Genomic DNA, 20,075 nt, shown 5'->3' with positions numbered 1-20,075 from the left:
CAGAATTGTCATCATATTCACCCATATTCAATCAACTTATGCTTAATTATCCCTTAATGTTTCTGTTTAGAGTCTGATTTTAGAATACACACAAAGATCCAAATCAATAGGCCATGGAAAATACAGTAAAAAAACAACATAGAAAAACAACATTAAACCTATTTTCAAAAGCAAGAGGCTAAGTCTGCCTGTTATTTGACATGACTACATGACTTCAAGCTAATTAGGAAAAGTTCAACATATAAAACTATGCAAAAAGGGAAGTGTAGGCTTTTGCATCTGTCTTTCCAAACATTTGCAAAAGTACCCTGATAGTTCATTTTCCAGTACTGACTAGCTATGCTTGGGTATCAATAATAAGACAAAGTAAAAAACATATTTGACACGTACCTGTAAGGAAGATCAGATCTTCTTGGAACCAGTTCTACTGCATGAACATGTTCATGCCCTTCTCCATTCTCCAAGTTATCTAAAGTAGAATGCACATACATTACCTTTCTTCAGTTAACAGTACTTAAAATAAAATAAAAACAAAACCAGAAGGAAAGTAGTTAAGTTTTTTATTAGGAATACTCATCTTTACTAAAGCTTTTAAACACTTTCTTTCTCTAAGGTTGGCTTCTGCACATTCACCCTGAATGGCAGCAGGATTGTAAAGTCCCTTAGAAACACAGACATCAGTTTAGAAAAAAATTACCATTCCTAAATTGCAATTTAGATGTACATTTTACATTGATAACAGTGTTGCAAAGCTATGAGGAGACTTCTTACTGAAGCTGTATTTGCAAGCCCCAGGAGTTTAACCACCACATAGCATCTGGTCCTCATTACAAATCTGTTTGTGACTTGCAGGAAAAGAATTTGTGGTTAGTCACCGGTACATGAAACCTTGTCATATAATATATGGTTTATTATTTATAAACCAATCCTTTATACATTCTCAAGAGAGCACCACAACTTTTCTCTGGCTCCTTATGCCTGTGTACCAAACACCAGGAATCAAGACAGATGGTATATTTTTTAAAAAGCATGGATAATATACATCTGTCCACAGATCCAGAACTGTCAGGATCACAATATACACATCACTAGATCAGTCGTTAAGGTAGTTCAGGTGGAAATAAACAAAAAACACATTTTATTGATGTTTTCAGCATTTTTCTATGTAAGAATTGCAAAGTTACCATAAGCCAATCCTGAAATCATGAACTAAAATAGCACAGAACATAAAAAGCAAGAATTCTAGGAAAAAAATTAATGGAAAGTAGAGTTATATGAGAATGACTATGGAGGAGAAAGTTAATTTTGTAAGCTATAGAGTTTACTGAAGCTCAGTTCCTAAAATGCATACTCTATTTTTGTTCCAAGGAACTGAATTTTGACTCAGACTTTCTTGTCCCTAGGTACCTGGAGATATGATACACCCTGACACATCCCTGAAGCACTGCAACAGACAAACTGAAAACACAGATATTAACATACAACACTATAGATTATACTGTAATGTATTTCAAATACATGTGTCTTGTTATTGAACTGTATTAAGACCTATATACCAAAATACTGGGTTAAACTATGTATTTTACAAGAGCTCATTAAGTATGTTTTAGAAAAAATGTTGTCATAATAATAATAATAAGCCTACCAGCTACTGGGCTGAACTGCTGTCAGAAAAATCTAACCCGCGTTCCCTCCAACATAATTCATCTAGTGAAAGTGTAACTTCCAAAGTCAAGCAAACAACTGCCTAGGGCAGCTTTCAGTCTCATTAAATTGTTGTGGCTGGGGAGACGGTGACCATACCCATGTGCATCACTCCCCCTAACTGGCTGGCATTTGGGCTGCATGATGGGCTTTTCAGTGAAGACTGCTTGCCTACTCTGTCAGTTCAAGACTGTTCAGAAGGGCCCACTGACAGCATGGAAAGTTGAAATCAGGGGATCAGCAGAATTTGTGTTGATGTAAACGATGAAGATGCGTTTCACTAGCCTGATGCCATATTGTTCTGGCTTGCATGCTGAATCATAGGGTTTACCACAAAGACAAAGAGGGGCAGGAGGAGAACTGAAAAGATCTCTGTACTGTGCCAGAAGGGATCTGAATGGGCCTGATCATCATTGCTAGTAGTCTGAGCATTGTCTTCAAAAAGTTCTGAGATGAAGCAAGATGAAACAATGGTCTTTGGTATCTCCTTAATAAAAGTAAGCCCTGTTACACTTATTGTTGTCCTCTCTGGTCAACTGTCTACAGTAGGAAGTCTTGGCTTGGTCTCCTGACTTTTGATTTCAGCTACAAAGCTCTAGCTCCTGATGCCTTGTGACATTTGAGTGGCTACTAACTCCCACAGCTCAACTTCAAGCTCCCATTCCACAACCCCTCCTCCATAAACAGGAATGTTTACTTGTATTACAGATTTCAACCTGTTGCATTCAGCAAACACTTATAAACCTATTAACTTTTTCAAAGTTTCTGTATAAAATTTAAGATAACACGATGCCACAAACCACCTAATATTTTTCAAATCCATTCCTTCATAAATTAGAAAATGTGGGAGCACAAAGGAAAAAAAAAAGAAAACTTTCTACTTTTTTTGAACTACTGACATTTCTTAAGATGTACCTGTCTTAAAATACAGCAGAGGGCAGTACAGCATTATTTTATGATTCACATTATTTTTATCACTGAACTTACAGAACTGAATTATTCAATTAACGGTCCAAAAACTCTTGACCACATATAATATATAGGAAAAAATATGACATATTTTACAATTAAAATATTATATGAATGCCACTGAGAAGATTTTAAGTGGTCACTGAAATCAGAATACATACCCAAAGTTTTATCAAAGCAATGTTTTATAAATACCTAGCAAAATATTAACTTCAGGGGGGCAGAGGAGGAAGTTGGCATGGCGTGGAAGTTTTTTTGGTTTTGGTACCAATACAGATACTGGAAAAGCACCAGGTCTTCCATACCTTTGACCATTTTTATTGCTTGCTTCGAGATCTTTTCAAATGGTCCACATAATTCCTCAAGTGCAGTACCTCAAACTGCATACAATACTGCCACATTGAGGCCAACTGAACCATACTGCCAATTGAGGCCACATCAGAGCCAACTGAACAGAAATTTACAAATGACACTTTCATTTATGCACGTCCATATGAAGTGTGCTTTTACTGCAGAAGCACAGCACGACTAGTTCACTATCAGCTTGTGACCCACTGCAGTGGGTTTCCTGCAGTGCTTGCAGCCCAGAAATCCAATCTAATACTGGGCTGCATAAAACAAAGTGTAGCAAGCAGGTTGATAGAGGTGATTCTCCCCCTCTATTTTGCATTCTTGAGACCCCACTTGCATACTGTCTCCAGCTCTGAGGCCCAAGTACAAGAAAGGCATGGACCTGTTCGAGTGAGTCCAGAATAAATTTCAACTGAACCTCCCATTCCAGTTGTGCAATATCTCCTATGTCCTTACAATCCCATTGTTTCTTACCATTGCTGCATGTCAGAAATTCTGTCATAAAGTCTGCTGGAATTTGGTAAATTAAAATACCTACCTGTTTGGGAGTAAGAGCCAACAGCACTGACAGGAAATAGAACATCTGAGTCATCGTTCAGGACCTGCAGAGGAGTCCAACTGCATATCCGAGAATTGCATGTTCCTATTTCATGTGGCCTAGATTTAAAACAAACAAAACAACCTCTTTATACAGACAATATTAGTGCTCAAAATGCTTACACTCCTTTCAGAGATATCACTGCAAGAAACAAATAATCCATATTTAAAACTGCCTGTCAACTTCTTAGTCCAGACATACGTAAATTCCTTAAAGATCAGACCATTCCAAAGCAGATGAGATAAGCAGTGCTTGCCTCTTTTTCTCCAAAGGGATTTCTGTGTCAGAAATAAAGAGGCCATATTAGTATCCAAAATTATTCCTTGTCTCTCAGTTTTGTCTTGTCTTGTTTAACTACCTACTCTGATGATAACAGGCTAACTCTATTTAAAATATGCAGTTTTATTGTGAAGCCAAAATAGAGCTGGTGTCATACTAAGGAAACTTCAAATAGGCCAGAATTATAGCCTGGCTGTATCATGCAACAATTTCATCAGCTGAGAACTTCCAGAAGAACAAGTTCTGAATTCTGAAATCACAAAATTTTGGTTTTCAGTGGAACACAGAATCAAAATACCATCACCACAGTGCCCCAAATGGTTTAAACAATGGAAAAGAAAAAAAAAGGGGGCAGGGAGGAAAAAAGGTGAGGGAGAAAACAGGGCGCGGGGGGCAGGGGGGGAGGAGGCAGCGAAGGATATCTATGGTTCAGTTAGTTACATAACTTTACTAATACCCATGAAGGGGGGGGGGGAGGAAGGAGGGAAGGAGGAAGGAGGAAAAAAAAAAAGCCGTGGAAAATTCACCCCTGGCTCCTGCAACATTACTTACTTTTCAGAAGCTTCTGTTTCACCTTCTGTGTCTTTATTTCCACATGTTTTTCCATACAGTTCATCCTCATTTGCGTCTTCATCATCAATGCTCTTCACATCTAGTTTCTGGTATTCATACTCTCCGTTCATGAATACTGAATTGCTCTTCCACGAATGGTTACTTTCATTCCCATTCAAATTTCTTCTGAGAGTGCTTTCAGATGAGAATACAAAAACTGAAGGTCTGTCTACACTCTCCTCTGAACTTTCTCCTGTAATCACAGTCTTTGTGGCATCCCCCAAATTTTGCTCATCTTCCTCTTCATCAAATGAGATAATATTAGTCACTCTCTTCTTCTTTTTCCGATCTTTTTTATATTTCAAATCTAGTAGCAACATAAGGGTTTACATCATTTAGAAGAGAAACAATGTAATGAACTTTTTTTTTTTTTTACTGAACATTTAGTACATGAGTTTTTAAGAAAAAAACATTTAGATCTAAAAGGCATTTAATAATTTTTCCATACACAGGAGCTTTTAAATCTTTAACTACCATCTTTATTTCATATGCCTTACATAATTCAGATTTTAGAAGATATTTTGGAGGTGCATTTATATCAGTATTCATTTGGAACTGCAAAAAAAAGTTCAAAAAACTCATAAAATTACATTTAAAATCAAAAGTTCGCCTTCCCATCACTTTCTCCCATGGCATATGGCTAACATATGTTGCAGAGTATGTCTATACAACAGAGAAAACTTGAAACACTTCTAGGGAGAAAGAGTTAAAAAGATCAAACTCACCAACAAAATCACAGTTTGCAATCAAATTAAGTTAGTTTTGTCTACATTCTAGAAATTGAGCAGTCAATTTTCAGAAAAAGAAATTAAAACTTCCTCCTTCCCTCAGCTAATTAGCTCTTGGTCTAGAAATACACTGAAATCCTCTCTGATTACATCACATCCACACTGTGACAGCACTTGTTCTTAAATTATTACCTATTCTCACTGATTCAAACATGCACATGAAGCTAAATGATCTTGTAAAGTTGAAGCACTGTAAGAAATATCAGAAATTTACTCACCAAGACAATCACAATGGGACTAAAGTGTTTTGTTTAATTCAAGTCCAGATGTTATATATCCATAGAAAACATTAACATACTTTTAAGAGTAACAGGATGTAAAAACCCATTCTGGATGCAAATAGAATTCCAGCAAAGAACATAGAATTTAATGAAAACATCTGACTTGCTTTAACATTCCACATATAATGGCATTTGAACAAACCCAAATATTTTTAGAATATAATTTTATTCTAAGTTGTACATTACATGTACTGTATACACATGTACGGTACACACAACGTACATTATGCTGTAGAGTCATGTGCAGCATATGGTCAACTATTCTGTTATTTAGTCTTGCAAACCTATTCTATATGAACAAAGGTTATCCCAAGTCAAGTATCACCTACTATTTTAATCTCATTCCAAGTGCTAAACAACAAAAGCTTTACCACAAGTTTGTTTTGAAAAAAAAGTCTATTTTAAATGCCAATTAAAAAATAGATCTTATCCCAACTTCTATCCCAACTTCTATCCCAGATAGCAGTCACATGTGAGTTTTCTTTCCTTTTTCTCCTAATGAAAACAATTTAAAGCCTAAATCCAAACTTTGTTTCTTAATCAAAAAACACATACATCCCAGAATCTTCCTGCAGTTTTGTACCTTTACAAAGCAAAACATTCTTTCAACATAACTTCTGGAAATAAAGATGGTAAAATATTCCTTTGATTTTTTGGAATGGAAAATGTATAATGAATATCACGTTTTACTATATTAATTTCAAATTATAAGAGATTAAGACTTTAGGTCTTTGTTCGTAAGTAACATCCTACCAACTGGTTGTAACACTAAGAAGAGCGTATGATTAAATTGTCATTTGTGGTAGTTATCTACTTCATATAGGAATTCAGACTGTAAGCATGGGTGCTGCTTGACACTAAGATTTTTACCTGATAATATAAATGGCAGTGTATTTCTGACTGATAATGTGCCAAAATAAAACATATTAAACCCAAAAAATCATTACATCAGAAACCACAAGGCATAATCTTAAGAATACAAAATTGAAATTCAGGTCACAAGCAAACTACTTTTCCAGTAAGATGGTTTATCTTCCCTCTCGTAGTGATACAATAAAGCTAAAATACACATTTACCATCCACACCTATATTTCTAAACAATTTCATACTTTTTATTTCACACTCAACTAGTTTGTATGTGTAGTGCACTTATTTTTAAGGTTTCTGTTCCATAATAGCACATGAAAATTAATTTTAAAAGTTATTTAAACACACTTGAATATTTTATGTTTCTAAATTGCAACACTGCAAAAACGCTTACCAGAAATTACATTCTTTGAGAGAACAGGAAGTGGGTCAGCGTCTTGATCAGGTTTTATCAGAATCGAGACAGCTGATGATGCAGTTATTTCTCTAAGAAGGCTGCTAACACCCTGAGTGGATTCTTTCAATAACGAGGTTACATTTTGTGTTGATTCCTTTAATAAATCAGACACCGTGGGTGTGCATTTGCTCTGTCCATTTAAATCCTTATTATCAATGCTGATTGCAAAAAGAATGGAGTTCAGACCTTCAGATAAAAGAAAGCAGAAAAAAAGACCAAAAACCCACTATATATTTCATACAAAAGTTACAAAGATAGAACCTAAGGATTAACAAAACTATGACATAAAACATTTTTCCCCAAAAATTTCCCACAGTTCTCCATGCATGATTTTTTATTCTTTCATGTACCATTCATTCTTTTTTAGATTATATCCAAGCTGATGCAATCAGTTCTGAATTTATCTTGATGTCTGTTCAGCTGCACATTAAACAAGCAGTAAGTGTGGTGAACTCATTTATTTATAACCTTTTATCCATTTCACTGCAACTTTAAGTTGGTTCCTATATTCCATTAAGAAATATTCCTGCAAACTCTATCTTGCAGAACAAAGCATGTGACCATGTACCTGAGAAAAGAGCACCGCTGCGGTCAAACTCTAGTAAAGTCAATTAACTGTTATCTTACTCTCTTTCCATATATTTACCTATAATTTGGGTCTTACTATAAAGTCTATCATTGCTCTTTCTAGTCAGAAATAACTTATTTTGGTTTCTGTGCTAGTTTTTTAAATAAGGTTAGCCTTGACTGATGAAGAGTTAGAAAATTATGTGAAAGACTTTTGCGCTGTAGGAACCCAGATCTGGTGTTTCAACAGTTCATCAATTCATATCTTTAACTGGTGTAATACATTGACTATTCACCCTGAATGTGCATCTGGCACAAATTCTCCACGTAAGCAAAGAGTGTATTAGAGAAGCTCTCTGCAACCAGAAACATGTAACATCCCAAAATTAAATAGCTTTCCAAGAACAGTACCATTTAAGAGAAAGTCTTACCAGCTGCCATTGTAGGGATCATGCTAGAACGTTCTTCATCCATCATAAAAGACCAGTCTTCATAGAAGACACTATCATGTGAAGGGGGGAGGGGGAGGAAGAATATACAGTCCTATATTAACATACATTCCACTTCTAAAAGACATGAAAACTCCGAAGTGTGAGTACACCAATGGATTAAATTATATGCCACATTAAATCCCTGAAGCCCTGAAATATATAGAACTGTCTGAACACTTATCCAAGACATGCTAAATAGTATTTTTTTTATCTTCAGGTTTAGATCTACATTTTTTTTAATGGGAAAAAGCCACTGAGGGCAAGGAGGTTCATTACGTGACAATAGCAGTCACAATATTTCTCTACACCTGTACTGCACATATCTGTTTTTAAATAACTACAGGTGACCATAATAACTAAGCCATTTTGTAAAATATTAGAATGCATGAATACAAACAAAAAGATAAATTTCATCATGAGCAACCTGATCTGGTAAAAGATGTCCTTGACCACAGCGGGGGGGTTGGACTAGATGATCTTTAAAGGCCCCTTCTAACTCAAACCATTCTATTATTCCTGATTCTATGACCTCTTTCAGTATCCAAATCCACATCAATTATTCTGAATAGAGTCAACTAGGAATTTGGGTGCAAGAAAAAAAAGTTTACATGAATTTCACTGTGAACACATAAATTTAGTTGTTCTAAACTTGGTGCTTTTTAGTCACAGGATGCTGTATTTTTACTATCAGCATTCAGCCAACGAAACATAAAAACAGATAGCAAGAAAACCCTCAACCTATATTGAACAGTTTTGACAGATTCATTTTAAAGTTTCCAAAACAGATACAAACTGGGGATGTAAAGTAATTCTGCAAATCCCATTTGAATTTTGATAACATTTAAATCTTAAATATTCTGGAATAAGCATTTTTAGAAATAATATTACATGTACAATGCAGAGAGTACTGATAATCCTGATACTGCATAAGTATTGCTACAAGCATGCGAGTAATTAGTGACACTGATCCAAGTCACTAATTTCCTCATAGTGGTTTTCAGATTCTTTTTCCTTTATTGTTTCATTTGTTTTTACTTGATTTCATATCAAAATCTGTTGCAAGAAAGCTACAGAGGACTGTAACAGACTGAAAAGAAAAGGATATACTAATGAACTCAGTTCTGCCAATAATCTTGTCCAATACATCCATTAATTGATGCAAATGGAAAAAATGCTTTTCTGCTGAATCCACTGGACTTGATCATGTTCAACAGTTACTAATAACCCAGATTTTCAAAAAGAAAAAGAAAATTTCAAAAAGAGCTGCAGATGTATGAGAAAAAGGATAGGACCCAGTTAAGTACGAACTTAAGTGCGTTTTGCACATCCAAAGTACCTTAGAATTTCACACCACATAGTAAGTTATTCTCAGTAACTCTCTAACAAGAAGGTTCACAAACTGCTACAAAAGCACTTCCAAGTGATCAGCTACCTATTGCTTGACTGCTGGAGCTTTTCAATTACAGCACAAGCATTTCCAAAAGGCAACAGGCAATTACCACTGATACACTGATAAGATCAAGGCTGCAGCCGTGTACTATTTTAATGGAATGAGAGGAGCACCTCAAAGCTTGGTGTCAAGGTCTCAGTGAGGAAACTGTTGAAAGACTAAGGGAATTGAGAAAGAGGATGGAAATTAAGATGAGGATAGAAATGTATATTCTCACATGCTAGAATGAAGCCGGTTTCAGGTCACATGTTGATACAGGCACAAGCCACTATCTTCAGAACAAAAGTATGAGGTTAAGTGGCTTAACTAGCACAGCATGGTGTACTATTACAGATGGGGTTTGGTTGGTTGTTGTTTTTCATCTCAGCACTTCATTTGTCAATACACTTCCTGCATTACAAAGATAGCAAATACAGTACCTGAGTCGATTCTTATCTGCAAGCAGCATATGAATGTATCTTTCCAGGGAATGTTCATTTAATGCACAGCGCAACCAAGCACGGCCTCTACCAATATCTGTAGTAATTGTCTTCAGAGAGTAAAAGCGCTGTAGTTCATGTTTATTCAGAATTTCTTTCACATAGTACCAAAACACTGGCTCTAAAATAAAAATAAAAATATAATTGTAATAAAAACTCCACCAAAAAACTCTAACTCATACCTGAATGCATTTATATGCAATTTTATAAAACAAACAGGTAACTGTATATAACTTCGAACAAAGGTGAATCATTTACCATGTTCATACAACTCTCCAGTTAAATAGGTTATTTATTTCTACAAAACTTAGAACTTTTCACTTCATTGAAAAAGCCAAACACACGCATTAAAGGATTGTCTCACATTTTTTAATTAAATTAACATTTTAAAGCACATTTAAGCTATTATTTCATCCACAGAACAGATTCATATGTTCAGCTGGGAATATATTATGCAAAGGGAAAAGATTCTTTGAGATTCCATCTTACTGCTGATTGCAAAATGTTATAAACCAAGTCCAAAGGAACAGGTAGCTGCAGAATTTGCAGGCATGCAAATGACAAATTCATGTTACTTGAAAAAACAAGTGTGTTACATTTAAAAGGCAACAATACCCCTTTCCACTAAAATATTTTCCTTACCGTCCCCAAAAACTGATAAAAAGTTTTTCGGCAGTTGCCTCAAGTTTCTCGATTGGACATAACAGAAATCTATATCAGTAACTGTAAACGTACAAAAGAATACCTAGTATTTTACATATTCCTAACTGAATAAGAACATATTTTAAGGACATATTATTACAATTCACCTCTTACCATTTTCTCAGGGTGAAAAGAACAACCAAACATCAGACAATTCATCTGAAAGACTTGAATCATGACTATATGGTATCGTTTGGCAACTGTTAGTCACTAATGTTGCATCAAATACATACTGCTTGAAAGTATCTTAAACATTAACAATAACAGACATGTGGCTTTGGCGTTTTTATAAATAGAACTACTCAAATAACTAGAACGGTTTGAAAGCTGTTAATGTATACAGTTAGTAACATATTAGGAGACTGAATTTAAGGCAAATAGGATATTTTTAAGAGAAAAAAATCTGGAAAACCCAAGCATTACAAAAAAAACTTTAAAACACATCAGTCTCTCAAGGAAGACATACTACTCTTGACAGTTTAAGGAATGTGTTTGCTCAACTTTTTTTTTTTTTTAACAAAAAAAGAATAATTCTATTGTACAAGTGAATGGTGCACTATCACCTCAATTATTACGCTGGCTTTTGATCATAATCTCAATGTAGGCAGCATAAAGCAGATGTTTAAAGACAGGTAAAAAATTTCCTCAAAGACAGAGAAAAAAATGTACACGAGAGAAAATATATTGATCCTGCAATTCCTTGCTTATCACTTTTCTAAATATTTTTTAATGTAGTAAAAATGTTAAGAAAAGGCCATCCATGATGCTTCTCTCTCTCTGCTAAATAAAGTGCATGCAGTCAGAATTTTAGTAGTTTTTCATTACAGCTTGCAACTTCTTTTGGTGAAATACGCTCATGTGAGAGTACAGGGGATTTTATTCATATTTACATATATCAAGGATTTTTAAAAGCTTTTAAATTTGGATTATTAAGTTTTTAATTAAAATCTATCCAATAGAAATAAAGTAAGAGCATTCCATACTCTAAGTCCCTCTGTTACATACTTCATAAAAACAGTAATAAGCAGCATTTTCAAATGACTAAGTTTTCTTCTGTTGGAGTACTGGCAAATGAAAATTCAAGTCTTAACTGTTGATATTATTTTTTCATAGCAAATAATCCAATACTTTTTATTCAGAAGTAAGATCATTTTATTACCATAAAATATAATTTGTATAATTATACTGTGGGCAAAGAAGACACTGGCCCAATTCACCCAAATATAAATCACTCTGTGAAAACAGTTTATTTAATTTTAATAATGTCGTAGTTCCGATAACTGCAATACAATCAATCATTAATCAGCACCAAATAGCAATCATGTCTCAAGCTGAGAGCATAGAGATCAATTTAAAGTCAGGTTCGTTGCCACCTTATGCAAAATAAAAAGTAGTAAACAATTTAAATGTGCAGCCATTGTGCATTTCAGTGTCTTTCTGTCAAGTAACTAATGAACAATTTCATATTTGTCACAAGTGTCTCGGAGTACAACATTCTTTGCTATAGCTAGAATATTAGTTCTTTCAATTCTAATCGAGAGTATCACTAAATTAAGTTTATATTCCATAAGCCTCAGTCTATGATTTTCACTTCTAACCACAGCAACTAATAATTTTACTATATTAGCCTTCAGCATTAGTCTACAATATCCTACTATTCATAAGCAAGCTATAAGATGCAAAGTAGTAGAACTATAAACATATTGTGACTTTGCAACAATTTTGAAATACATTTCCATTTTTGGTATTGATGTGCCATGAGGCTGTGAACAAATCACACCCGTAATTCTGCCGTGGTTTACCTATCTTTAAATAGATATTACTATCCTACAGTTATAGCATCAAAGCATATACATCAATCTATGGCAATAAGCAGCACCAGAACTACTATTATGGCATCAGCACATAGCAGGCCAGCACACAACAAGTGTAAGTTAAAGCAAGAGAGGCTCAGACTGGATATTAGGAAAATCTCTTTCATCATGAGGACAGTCAAACGTTGGAACATGGTTAACCAAAGAAGTTGTACAGTCTGGAGGTTTTCAAGTCCCGAATGGATGTAGCCCCAGGCAACCTCCTTTAATCTCGCAGACAATCTTTGTAGGACTGCAGACCTCCTGAAGACCCTTCCAATTTCTATTAGCCTATGATCCTCTGATTGAGTGCAGAAAAAACACTGCTATGAACTATTACTGCTACTACTGGCAGAAAGGTTTCAGCGAGTTTGGAATCCCTGATAAAACAGTAGAAAGAGCAGCCAGAGGCAATGGAATCTATGTAGATTCTTTCAACAACATTGTCCTAATAATTTTTAACAAATACTACATCAGCTACAGTGTTCTCACATAAACTCACCTGGACTTAAATGAAGACACCCTCATATTGTTAAAAAGTAAAGACAGAACACAGTTTTATTGTTTGCTGATTTTGTTGATTGCTTAATATAAATGAGCTGCACATGCCTGTAATGACCATGCCATCAATTGATACTAAATCACACTGATATTAGGAATATGTTTACTTGAATATATATTAAAAAATTAAAATATTTTAAATAGGATTTTTAAGTCATGGTTCCAAAGAACCACTACTGGAGTTTTTGTTTAAAACTTTTATTTTAAGAAAAACAAAGAAAAAAACAATGAAGCTTTTAGATGCAAAATGATGCTACACTGTTTACAGTCATTTGAAAGTACAGTTTATCCTGAAGTACCTGTAATTTTCAAATAAAAACCACTGCTGAACAATTTTATTTTTCAGTTGCCAAAGCCTGAAGGTATAGCCTAAACAGCAGTATTCCACTATGTTGAAGAAAAAGATAACACCTGTGATTATGTTAGAATGGAAAATAAATCACAACAGGCTCATTTGCCTGAAAGTGATAAAAATGTAGAAGTACTTTGCAACTGCTTTCAGGAATTAAAAAAAAAAATAATAAAAAAAAAACCAAAAACAATACACCACTGTAACTCACAAAGATAAATGCACCAAAACCCAGTAATTTCCACTAAAAACTTCTGTCACAGTACAGCATTAATTTTGCCGCAAGGCAGCCACATTTTTGCTCTTGAACTTCCATACATTTCTTAAGTTTCTTAAAGATGACGTTTCTTACATGATGTTTTCTTCTTCAATTCTACTTCTTCAGTACCTTAGATAACTTTCCTGACTCTCCTCTTCTTCCACATCATCTCACTGACAAGGCCCCAAATGAGAGACACAATCACACAAACATACAGCTAAATTGTTACTAAGTTCCCAAGCATCAGAGATGCACCTTTGTACATATGACCACTAAAAGACAGGATCAAAAATTCCATGCACCTTGAGGTTACTAACAGACAAGAGAGAAATCATAAGAATTATACACAATGTCCTCAAATTGGAAGGCAGGCACACTACTTGCATAAATCTGAGAGGGTAACAGTGGAGAACATTCTCTGCAACAAAGCATAAGGCTCTCAATTGCAGTCTGCGGGGGGATCACAAGCAGATAACCAAATCACTACTCATTAAAGAGATGGAAACTACCCAGAGCTGAAAAAGACCACAGAGTACCAAATCCTCAATTACAAGCACACACATGGGAGAAAAAAAAGCATCCAGAAGAGCTGAAAAATCTGTAAAGATTATGTAAACAGCTGAATTTTGTTTGCTTGTTCATTTAGTCTGCAAAATGTCAAGTCTCGCCCATTACTAAGTAAAAGAGGCAAACATGGGAAACAACAAATTCCCTAAAAGCATAGCTATTTTAGATCCCAAAAAAAGCTAAGCCTGCAGGCTCTGACCCATTAGCAGGAAAGTCAGCATGCAAGACCCAACATTTCACCCTATCATCCACAGCAAACACAGTTATTACAGCAATTTTAAACCACCATTGTATCAAACTACACATTTTGCATTAAAGTAATACCCATTATATGCAGTTATCTGGTGTAACTGGAAGTTATGCTGGAGATCAAAATGTATTAACTGTTCTAGTACTACTGAACATATTTAAAAAACAATCCCCCTCTATGTGTTACATATCACAATTATTTATAGCATGTGTACCCTGTTTAAGAAAAAAAAGATACTGTACGTCAAACTTCATAGCAAAAGTGATGAAGATTAACACCTTCATGTACTTTTGATAAAAAAACAAAGGGAAACTTCAAGGTGAAGAGAAGGCAACAAAAATAAAGGAATCTTTCCTTTAAATGTGGAGAAAGTAATAAAAAACAACCCAACCAATACAAGAAATGTAAATTTGCTTTTAAAATTACATCAATACTTAAACATATGTGATGCTATAGAACTTAACAGCACAATTACACAATGTTTATGCCTACCAGAATTTAAAAGACATTTGCCAATGATATTACTCATGACAGAACTGTAGGAAGTACAGATTTCCAAACATCAAAATTTCTAGAGAAATTTGGCGTGAAAGTTAAACTACATTAAGAAAGCAATAACCATTTTCATGCTGTATTGAGTATGCTACAAACAGTCGGCAGTTTGGTGCATTGCTTAAAACCTCCATTAGAAATTATATCACTTGCTTGTGCTTATCAACTGTTTAAAATACAATAGTTGCATTTAACAAATTACCTGTTTCAGTTTTACTGGAGAAACCTGCTGCTTGTTTGATTGCTGCTGCTGTTAATGCTAGTCCTCGGCTCCTCCTCAGACCATGCTGTAACACAGCTTCAAACTGAGCACACAAACAAGTGACTCTGCAACAGAATTTTTACAGAAATCACGTGAAAACAACAATGAACTATGTTTCTACAGAGCAGGTTTATTCCAGATCTCTGAATAGAGAATGTAAAGGTGAACCATGATCTTATATGTAGTTAAAGACCCCTTGTCTACACTAATCTCATTATTTGCAAACAGTATAATCTACTTATACCCACAGTCTCATCACGACTATCTAAAGCTGGGGCACAAATTACATTCAGAGTTGGCAATCAATTTGAGAAATCATCCTCACCTGCTATAGTGGTTGTTAGCCATGTTATTTCAGGTTACCTACGGTTCATGTAATGCAATTACATTTTCATAAGTTTGCTTTGTACTACACGTGCAATGAATAATTTTCTGAGAATATACTGTAACTTCCTATAAAATCAACAGAAAATTTTGATAACTCACATTAGTCTATGTGTCTATAATAGAACTATAAGTCAAGCCTTGAAAAACAATAAATCATACATTTTAATATCCTTCAGAAATCCTAAGCATAGGAAAATAAGAAAGATTTTTCTGGAGGTGTGTTGAATCTTCAGGTTTTGATGTTGTTCTCTACAATACTAATTATAAAATTCCTGATTTTTTTTAAACATAACCCAGTTAATCAATTTTCACACAGGTACAAACACTGTAAAAACAGCAAGGTTTTAAAATTCAGCCTGCCAAAGGAATATTATTGTAACCTACAGAAAACAGTACGGCTTAAGGTTTAACAGACATGAATGCCATCTGTTTGTTTGAAATCTTACTTTCTCCAAGTTTTATTTTGCCATTAAACAAACAATAGTTAAGCTTTGAGAAAGTTGTCACCTGGCTGCCAAAGCTGATTATTAAAAGGAAGGACAGATACTTTAACTAAGTTCAAGAAAATAAATAAAAACAGTTGAGAGAGTGGCTCAGGACTCTGCCCCAGCATTCCAGAAGTACAGAGTTCTATGCAGAGTCACAAAAAAAGCACATCTCAGGAGAAGCCTGACAGAAAAAGAGGTCTACTTACCATAATTGCTCTGGACAGAAGAGCTTTTAATGTGTAATGCTTTCTACTACATCTATGTTAGGAAACTTTACTTTGTTAGGAAAACTTTACTAGTAAAGCAGAATATAATTCAAACAGTACTCAAGATGATTGTGGAGCAGTTGATTCATTTTTGCAAAAAGACTGCTGCTGTTGAAAATGGAAATTCCTCCAGATATGTGACCCCCCCAGAAAAAAAAAAAAAACAAAAGTACTTGAACTTTTCAATTCAGAAAAAGCAGAACAGAAACTAGGTTCTGTGAAAGAGCTCATATTATTAAAAATCCATATGCACTGAGAATTAAAGCTGTGCAGCATTTTACAGGAAAACTTAAGCTACTAGCAAAACAAATTTTTTTTAAAAAAAAACAGTATCCTACAATGCCCAATATACATCATATATTTACTAGATAGCATCATGGGGGCATGTTAAAATTAACAATATAGAAAAACACTGAGAAGTCTAGTGTACATAAACACAGTAGAACTCTGAACAATTATAATCTCAAAGACAAAAAAATCTGCTCAGAGAAGAAAACTTGGAGAATTATGGATTTCACTGGATTTTGATCTAAATTCTCAGACTATTCTCTTTTTCAAAATTATCTCACAATATTTAGCATAGTAACATCCTCAAATATCATGGAATTTAGGGAAAAAATCTATTAATGTAATTTCTACTTCCTTTTCAATCCTGCAACTGACTAGTTATATTCCATTATTTCACACATCTACTTAATTCTAAGGAAAATATTTACAAGTAAAATTTGGCCAGCATTGTATCTTTGGAATCCTAACCCAGAAGACAAATACTACAGTTCATCATTCAAATTATTAAATAACTGCAGTAAAGCAGTTGTTCAAGCAAACTGAGCCACAAAGCATAAATTTTAGATCCAGGGAATTTGCTCTGCATAGGAGGTACCTCCTTCTAGGCAAGTTCATGCCATGTACTACAAAGGCAAACATCATCAAAACATTCTCTCACATAATCTAAACAGTGAAGATTAAATAACTACCTCTAGTTGGTGCTTCTGTGCCAGCAGCTGTAGCTGCACAGCCAGTCCAACTGCTAGGTGCTTCAGCCCCACCATCCCTTTATCCCACCTGCACCTTCTCGCTTCCTCCCTCGCACTAGCTTCTGTCCAACAATCCCTATGCTGAACAGACCGTGTACTGAACTGTTTCCACTACGCTATTTCAACAAAACACTATTTCTGTTTCCTCAAAACACTGCAGGGTGAAACAGCCAAGAGTAGGACAAGGTGACAGTAATAGCCGAAAGTCGGACAGGCTTCAGCTGCCATGAAATAGCATTAGCCTGGAGTTTCACACACAGGTAATGCGCAGGAGCTGCATTACAAGCTCCTCCCAAAACAAGATGGGTTTGCCCTCTCACCCCTTGTTGCTTCTTCCTTCTCATCTGCACTTCCCACAACTTCTAGTTGCACCCTTGCAGCATCTCCAGCATTCACCAGATGTTTTACTGATTTAACTCACTAAAATGGCAGAAAGTTACCCCTTTTGCATTATTTCTTCTTTTATTAAATTAATTCAGAGAGAACTGGATGATCACCAGGCATTGCTTAAAAAGGTGGTGGAAGGGAGCAGTACTGAAGTCAGGGACATTGAAGAAATACATTAATCCTAGCCACCCCTTCAGTAGCAATGAATTGCTATGTTGGCTCTCCAGAAATCATGAAACCATACCCTTAGACATGTTCTTAAAGATTGAATTGGGAGGGGATTGGAGAGAATTTTATGCATCGCTTATAAATGGTCAACAAATAATTAACTTCTTCCTGAAAGGCCAAGTCAAACTTCAAGGACACAAGAAAAAGGACAAAAAAGCAACTGCATTTAATCCTGGTGTTTTATTTATCTGAGATTCTTCAATAGGACAGCTTCTGACAAAGACTCAGTAAGACACAAAAAGCACTGCAATTTTCTGTCTGCCAGTCATCTTCTTAAAAGCCTTAGAAACCAATATGCCATATCCAACAACAAATGAAACTAACAGGAAGTAAATGACATTTTTTAACTTACATTACTAAAAAGGAACATCTTACTGTACAGAAAAAGAAGAAAAACAGGTTTAAAACATCAGGAATAACAAAACCTAAGAATGAAAATTTTCTTAATAACTATGTCAAACACACTTGATGCTTAAATGTCAAGATTCAAGAAACAGGTGTATTGGTAATAAATATGCATTCATTTTTAAAAGATGTTATAGGGAAGATAAGTTTTCCCAATCTCTGTTCAGACCTCAGAATTCAGTGCTTTTGTCATGAACTCTGCAGCCACTTAAACACTTGTAACTTCACAAAAAACACTCTTAAGCTGTCAAATTTGTAACAATGAAGAATTCAGAGTCCTATGTCAGTGTGTAAACAAAAGGAACTGGGGGTTATTTGTTATGTGCCATGTTTTATCTCATTATGATACATAATCTAAGCATGTTAAAAGTTTCTTAGACTATTTTACCTGCTATCAGAGTCTGAAGCAATTTCTTTTCTTCCTCCAAATCGTATTTGACACTGCAATAAAGAGATTTTAAGAAATTTCTGTTACACTAACAAACCTGATATTCCAAAATATTTCCAAGTAAGAAACAAATTCATAATTAAAAAAGGAGGAGTACAAAATAAAACATTGGAAAATATAGTCTGCAACCAAGAAGTGCTTTACAGCATCATGTTCTACTAATGGGCTACTCTTGCAGTTCAAATACGTTCTTGCTAGCCAGAACAACATACCTGCAGGTCCCTCAATAAATTTAAAATTGAGTAAAAGTTAGTACTTTTGAGTTTTAAATGTACACCCACAAAAACAAACATGCTCCTATTCAGCTCAGTGCTACAATTACAGAAGAATTATTTTTTATAAAACACGTCATTTGCTTATTTTTGAGGCATTCTTTTGCTTCCCAAGTTCTCCTAAACTGAATCCAGTCTATGAAATTCTACTTGTGGAACTTCACATTGATGCAAGATACATACTTACATAAGTAAATATCATATTTACCTGTATTTTGATCATTCACTAAAATCCTAGTGCAAAGAAAAAACCTGCTACTGTAAAACTACCCTCTGCAGTAAGCTACAATTTAGTTCAGTCATAAGTATTACAAATACATATTTATGTTTTCTAATTTAGATTATATTTATAATATATAACATCTATTTATAATGTATAATTTATATATTTATAATACAAATATTACAATTATAATCTGTCAAGAACAAGAACTTTAAACAAATACTGCCTAGTAGTTGTTTGCTAGCACATACAACTCAGTAGTACAGTGTGAAAGACAAGATTTCTCCTTTGTCTGGTAAAGAGAAAAAAGGGGCAAAGATAGTTCCTGTTAGTACTGACAAGTCAGAGTAAGTATACTGTGGAAATGCATATCACATTTCTCACCTGTTTAACTGCATCCAGTAGTCGTTCTAGAAGAAACTGTCTTTTAGTGTCACTGTTCTGTGAACCTGAAATACCACAAAATGGTATCATTTTAAAATAAATATTTTTTTAAGAAAATACATTCAGGCCAACACCAGGACCCTGAAAACTTTCTTTCCATGCCAATTATTCTGTTAGATTTCCTAATGTATTTTCTCTAAGTAAAATGATGCAGTGTAAGTCTGCGTTTGATGTTTCAAAGTCGCCTTTCTCTAATATGCACAAATACTGTTTGAAAGAACATCTAGAGTCTTATTTTAGTA

The 20,075-nt window shown here is 34.7% G+C and overlaps 1 protein-coding gene across 4 annotated transcripts in view; it reads right to left on the bottom strand.

Moving 5' to 3' along the window:
* The window catches only part of SNX29 (sorting nexin 29), a 135,662-nt gene that overhangs the window by 109,892 nt on the left and 5,695 nt on the right, over nt 1–20,075 (bottom strand). For all 4 annotated transcript variants that reach the window (XR_013927519.1, XR_013927520.1, XM_080383431.1 and 1 more), the window contains exons 2-10: nt 19,774–19,838; nt 18,835–18,887; nt 15,189–15,313; nt 9,834–10,014; nt 7,905–7,975; nt 6,844–7,092; nt 4,454–4,820; nt 3,563–3,681; nt 391–469 (exon numbers count right to left, since the gene is read on the bottom strand). Coding sequence is in view for 2 of the 4 variants with exons in the window: in XM_080383431.1 (XP_080239557.1) it covers nt 391–469; nt 3,563–3,681; nt 4,454–4,820; nt 6,844–7,092; nt 7,905–7,975; nt 9,834–10,014; nt 15,189–15,313; nt 18,835–18,887; nt 19,774–19,838 (1,309 nt within the window). In the remaining 2 variants the exon portion in view is untranslated. The remainder of the gene's footprint in view (nt 1–390; nt 470–3,562; nt 3,682–4,453; nt 4,821–6,843; nt 7,093–7,904; nt 7,976–9,833; nt 10,015–15,188; nt 15,314–18,834; nt 18,888–19,773; nt 19,839–20,075) is intronic.

Source organism: Falco punctatus (genome assembly GCF_963210335.1).
Source record: "Falco punctatus genome assembly, chromosome: 4".
NCBI classification, from domain to species: domain Eukaryota; kingdom Metazoa; phylum Chordata; class Aves; order Falconiformes; family Falconidae; genus Falco; species Falco punctatus.
This window is presented reverse-complemented; position numbering and strand designations above follow the sequence as displayed.